This window comes from Halyomorpha halys, unplaced genomic scaffold (assembly GCF_000696795.3).
Source record: "Halyomorpha halys isolate HHAL.00 unplaced genomic scaffold, Hhal_1.1 Scaffold51.1, whole genome shotgun sequence".
Taxonomy (NCBI): Eukaryota; Metazoa; Arthropoda; class Insecta; order Hemiptera; family Pentatomidae; genus Halyomorpha; species Halyomorpha halys.
This window is the reverse complement of record NW_027108122.1, coordinates 1,340,990-1,347,712: the sequence shown is the minus strand read 5'-3', so window position 1 is coordinate 1,347,712 and position 6,723 is coordinate 1,340,990. Positions and strand designations below refer to the sequence as shown.

Genomic DNA, 6,723 nt, shown 5'->3' with positions numbered 1-6,723 from the left:
ATATATATAATAAGTAAATTTGATGTAATGATAGAATGTCATGATACTGACATGTGGATAATCTACCGATTGATGGAACTCCAATGTTTCAAATTTTTTATGAAATATTTGTCTTCACTCCAACATGCACGTCACTCTGCCATCAAGTAGCATCGAAAATACTACAGAAAGATTTCCAAGCTAAGGGATTCACGGAGAATGTGAGATATCTAGATACTATATATTTCCTAATTAAAAGGCTAATTTTTAGGACTAAATTTATAAATAACTCACCTATGAGAAGAGTCGGTTCTCTTTGGTCGTCCACAAGCGCGGCGATGACAAGGTAGAGCGGATGATTATTGGGTATCCGGTCCATATCCGCGGAACACTCGTCATAGACTACTACCTCCTTGTAGTTTCTCTTTCTTAGAAGCTCCTTGCCCTGGCGGGAAGTGGCGAGATCTGCTAGCGCCGCCTTGCCCTGTTCAAGCCTCCGCCTGGATATCCGATCGGAACAGGCTATGTTGATGGAACCGCGTATGTGACTTACGTTGTATGCCATAAAGGGCCTGACGTCGAGGAGCAGAGGAGACAAGAGGCCGTCGAGGCGGGCGGCTAGGACGTCCGGCTGGATCTTGCGGAGCCTGGAGAGAACCAAGGACCGCTGGATCGTGGAGCTAGTCTCCAGGCAGGGGCTGGCTGGAAGGCTCGAGGTCTCCAGGCGGCACCTCTTCGGGGGACCTGGTTCTGACAGCGACCTGTTCAGTGATAACTGAAGTCCTTCTCTTCGTCCGCCACCTTCCCACCAACCGGCCGCAGCGCTCATCCCGCCTCGATCTGTAACACGATATACAGTTCTTAAGTGTCTAATAGTAGCTCAATAACAATAAACAATACATAAAGGGAAAAAATAAATAATTAATATAATTGAAAAGGTCAAACAAATAGGCTGAAAAGCGGAGTCAATACCTGCCTGCCACCTATGTGGGTACCAGTATTGTGGAACCTCACGCTCTGGCTACAACGCCACAGATAATGCCAGTATAGTTCAACAAAGAGTTGTGAGCCAGGCGATGGAATACTGACAAATGCAATACCATGCCGTTCTCAATATTATTTAGTGAATCTTTTGGTTGAATTGATTGTAGCAATGCTTTGTTATGCTGAGGAATACTGAAGAAGAATGAAACTAAAATATATCTAACATCAAATGTAAAATCATATTACGTATTTACTGTATATCAATAGGATCAATAGCAAACATAATATATTGACAACTATTGTATCCTAAGTAAGTTTATTGAATGTACTTAATTGGTCAATATAAGACGGTCCACAAAATACAAGAGATAGAAAGAGTATAGAGGTGTATGCAATATAGTTATCATCATGACATGAAGAAAATAATGGCTAATGGCTGTTGTTTTTATCCTATAGATAAAGTGCTAATAATTCATAAAAATAAAATTCCATCCATCAATTAGCAATGCGTTATAATTTATGGCATTTCCATAAATAACAAATTTTATGATAATCTATAAAAAATATCACATGCTACAAAACATATTCTAAATTATACAGGGAATTGGCAAACCATACTCTCCTTTAAAACAAAATAGGTAATATGGACAAGCCTTCAGAGGTCAGGTTTATCTTATGTTTAATAGGAATGTCCAACATTTTATTCGAAACTAGTGACTGGAGTTTATCACAAGGCACACCTTTTTGGCTTCAATTTTTTTTTCAACTTATGCCCTTATTAATAAAAAGTACAGTAATGATTGACAGAACTGAAAATGTACCACTGCAGTAATAATTATTGAAAACAATAATCGATAAGAGTAATAAAAAATATATGATAAAATTAAAAGAGGAAAGTATGAGGAAATAAATAAGGTGTAACTTCTGCAATATTTTAGAATTTTATTTATATTAAGCCCTGAAATATTAAGGCCGAAATAATGGTAACTAATAATTAGTTTTTTATGTTATTTTCCGCAACTTTTTTAATTACTACCCTTACCATCTTGTAAAGAATTAATTAATTTCGGTTAACTAATAATCTTCCAATAAAATAGATATAACTCCGACTGCAGCAAATATTGGAGCGTTTGACCAGAAAACTTGCATAATATTTATATAATATTATAAGGATCAATTATCAAGATAGTATTAGTGATATAACCCAATCCAGCGGATTCCGAAAGGTAGATACTCGAGGCAGCCAGCGAGAAGAAAGGAGTTGCAACAAGGCTTGGGAAATGCGGTTAAGACAGCAAGCTGGAGTCGATGACTCACCGGCAAGCTATGCCTTATTACCAGCAACAGTATCTCCTTTCAGTATTAATTAAATACGTACATAGAGCTCTGCTTCGGCCAACCTCCCTCCTCCCTGTTTTCTTAGCTCATCCTCCTTCCTCCCTACTTTAGCATTTGCATAATGCTTCCTTCTTATGCAACTGGATAACTGCTCCTCCGTCCATTATAGGGCGCTCATCACCTTCACTCTCCGGCGTGATTTATAACCTTTCCACTCTGTACATAATTCAGTCAATAAATATCGTTGTTATTAACTGTTTTTATACCTATTGACCTTTATAACGTCTACTTAGTTTGAAAAATAACATCTGAAAAAAGTCCATAGTTTGCTGTAAAAAGAATGAAACTTCGATTTTTCTAAGTTAAAGGATAATAATATTGACAATATCCACAATATTAAACATTTTTTATTAATCTGATAGGAAAAAAAAGTCTCCAAATCTGTTTTCGTTTATCTTCTACACCTTCCAACAATTGACGGCTAAGTTTGAGAAATAAATCCTTCGTAGAGAAACTCTTCAGAAGACCTGTATGGAGATAATGAGGTGGGAACAGGCAAGATATTATTGAATACTTTTATTTTTTATTTATTTTAATCGTTCATTTTATTGCTAATAGCAAGAAATGTATTGTATTTTTTATTTCTTTAATTAGGTAACGATGAGTTTTTATCAAAAATTCACTTATTCTTAGTTTTATAGTGATGGTTCATAAATATCAGAACAGTATTTAAAAATTTTAATTGGGATTAAAAATTATTTATTTAATTATTAAAAATTAAAAAAATATATTTCAACTAAAATATTCCACATTGCACTTATACTCATAAGGAAAATAATATATATTTGAAATCATATTAGGGTCGGCCAATTAAATACAAAGATTACCGTAACCTATTAGTCTAAGAGAGTGGGGAAAATAAGGAAGTTCTTTCACCCCACTTAGTAATTACATTAATTAAAAACATTTACAGTTAGTAGTCAAAATTGATGACTGCAAACCATGGTAGGGAGTGAACAAAATTGGTCACAATTCAAAACGGTACAAAAATTAATTTTTCTATCGAAACTCCATACCTGAAAATACTTATTAGAGTATCATTCACAAAGAGTAAATTTACCCAAATATGGACCTTAATAGAGCTGTTTGCATTCAATAATTCTCGAGAGACAGTTTATCAAAAAACAAATTTTACTTTTAATGACATTTACTGTATCTTTTATATGGTCTAAGTAAAAATTAAATATTTTTCTAAAATAACGCGCCATTGTTTCGTTACTTGAAAGAACTCAAAAATGAATTATTTGAAAGTGCTAGAGAACCAGTCGTTTTTTATTATCCCTTACCATGGTTAGCAGATTCATCAATCTTTATTGTTAACTGTATATAAGTTTCATTAAAGTAGTCACTACATATATTGGTCTAAGGATCAGGGTTAGCTCAAGATTAAGACTAGCTTAGAACCAGATTACTCTGAGACTACGAAGGACTATTTTGAAAGTAGTTTTCAAGAAACTTGTTTTCAGATCGCGAAAAAAATAAATGATCCGAAAGAAAAATAGCATATCCAAATTTCTGCTGAAGAAGAGCCGATGAGGAACCAGGACAGCCGAAGAGACCGAAGGAAGTTTCGAAAGCTGTAGAGAAAGCCGCTTCAAGTCACGAGAGAGGACAGGCATTTAGCCCGCTCTCGTTTGTTCGGCTTAGCACTAATCCCGCAAATAGCCAAACTGTCTCGTTATAGGGATTAGGCTGTGGCTACTATGGGGGCCTTTTAGCAAGGCGAGATCTAAACTATAAATTACCTTCATCGTTTAGTATACTCAAGTTTTTATTTTACTAATCATGATTCTTAACAATTATAAAAAAATTATACAAAAAAATGGTTTAACCGATATGAAAACTAATTTATCGCGGACATATACATACATCCCTACTTCTTAAGAAAAGTACCTTTCAAAAAGTCATTTCTGAGATTAGCACTTGAGTGAATAAAGAATACTAGTTTACTTTAAATTTATTTGAAACAGTTGATACAATTATTTTCTTAAATTTATCGTTCTGGAGAATCAAAATAAATCCTGAAAAATCCCACCAGATCACCTTTACTCTCCGTCGTAAACCTCTGCCCTCCTGTCCTACAGTATCCTTTCTAGATACACCACTAACACCTGTTGAACAGATTCGATACTTAGGACTCCATCTTGACAAGAGACTTACTTGGAATCCACACACAAGACTGAAACGACAAGAAACTGCTCGTAGATTCCGATTGCTACAACACTTACTTGATAAACGCTCTAAACTTCCCATTCATTACAAAAAATTAGTATACACTACAATAATCAGACCAATTTGGACATATGGAATTGAGCTCTGGGGCTCCACCAAACCATCAAATTCTTCCCGCATCCATTCGTTACAATCCAAAATCCTACGTAAAATCCTTGATGCTCCTTATTACGTCACAAATAAACTCATTCATAAAGACCTTAACATCCCATTCGTTGCAGATTTGACCCAAAACAGATATGCGTCTTTTTATTCCAAACTCCTTAACCATCCTAACCCATTAATTCTTAATCTTTCATCCTTAACAATCCCTGATAATCCTCCGAGGCGTCTGAAAAGAAGATGGCCACGGGACCTTCTAGTTTAAATTAATGTTTAAATTACCACCAATGGGTGGTTCCTTCCCAAGACTTTCAAGTGTATATGAAACATACTACATATTTACCTATTGTATTATTTTGTACAGTTGTAAATTACAATAAATAAATAATAAAAAAAAAAAAAAAATTATCGTCTTAAAACGCAGAATGTTTGATCATAGAAATCCGTTCGCTCAGCTTATTCAATAACAGACCTCAAAATAACTAGCAAGGACTTGAAGCATATTAAACATGAAAATTTCCTTTAAAATGGTACATTGTTAGACCAGTAGAAGAATGATAAAAACAATCGCGAATAATTTATAATTTTACGTAAAACAAAGTATAGTACCGTTTGATTTTAATGAAAATAAACTCTAATTATTTTATAGAGCATCTTATCTAGTTAACTCTGATGTACTATTTGTACTAAGTATACTACTTAGCAATTAAGAATAAATACTAAAATAACTTTTTAACCACCGATAACCTATTTCATCCAATGTCTGACTTATATTACATTTTCTTTCCTACCTACGTATAAGATCCTAGTTAGCAACTAAACAAAATCATACTAGAAAATAAACGGAATGTGACCGAACAAAACCATATCGAAGGCTGATGTTAGCAATTACTTTTGACAGCTGTGACTTGATGTGTTTCAATTCATTCATAGTCCACGGAATTGAATAGCCAATAAGTAGTGTGTTACATACTAAACACACGTAATATTATGGAGTTAGTTTTTTCATATTATATCAAAAATTAACTGACTAGCACCAGACCTATTATAAATAAATTATTAATAATAAATTATGATTTAATAAGATTACGAAATAAAAAAAAGTAATATAAACAGAAAACAAATGTATAACTAATACCAAATAACCAAGTCAATAATGATATACTATTTTTATTTAACATGCCCGTTATAATTATTATTATTTAATAAAAATCATTTTTCTTTTTTTCCAGTTTTTCACCAAAAACAAAATAAAAATTAAAAAATAATCTTTCAAACACCCATTGTATTTTTTTAATGTTTAAATCTTATTTGATTTATTTGAATGAAAATACCAAGTATGACCACATTCAGTCAAACCATAAAATTGAATAAATGCAAAAAACGATTGTATAGTTTATTTGTTTACTTCAGATTGACATTAACATGCCGTAATTTTAGCAATAACAAATAATTCTACCCAACAAATACAAGATGAACTATGGCATTGCTTAACTTCCCCCTTACATAAATCAGAAGCTATAAATACAGGTAATACAATATTGACTGTTTTCATAGAAATACCTTCGTACCGTTAGATAATATTTATTTTTACCTTCCCTTTACGCAATATCTTCAACAAAATCTAAGTGTTAACGTCTTATATCATAAGTAAGCACTCCAAAGGACCCTTGAAAGGTTTCATCGAAGTAGAGATAAAAAATGAACTAAGGAGTCAATTTTTTTTATTGTTCATAATAGCACTAAACAATTAATAATACTTATAACTTATCCGTTGATTCCAAGGTAAAATGAAAAAAAAAATTACGTAATAAGTAATTACATAAAAAAATGAGACTTTAGTTCGATTTTAGTGTAATTTAAATATACTTAATTACAATTATTTTGTTTAAAATTTTTTTATATATTATTCATTGAACAGACATTTTAATTTTTGACAATGTTTTTTAATCATAATTTTTTCATCACAATAGATTGCTATATTGTTGATTTGTCATGACAAATTAATTAATAACGGAAAGTTAAGAT

General features: G+C 32.6%; 1 protein-coding gene across 4 annotated transcripts in view; it reads right to left on the bottom strand.

Annotated features, from left to right (window-relative positions):
- Nucleotides 1-6,723, bottom strand: part of puc (puckered) — a 276,245-nt gene that overhangs the window by 150,571 nt on the left and 118,951 nt on the right. For all 4 annotated transcript variants that reach the window (XM_014436891.2, XM_014436902.2, XM_014436909.2 and 1 more), the window contains one exon: nucleotides 274-819. In XM_014436891.2, coding sequence (XP_014292377.2) covers nucleotides 274-819 — 546 coding nt within the window. The remainder of the gene's footprint in view (nucleotides 1-273; nucleotides 820-6,723) is intronic.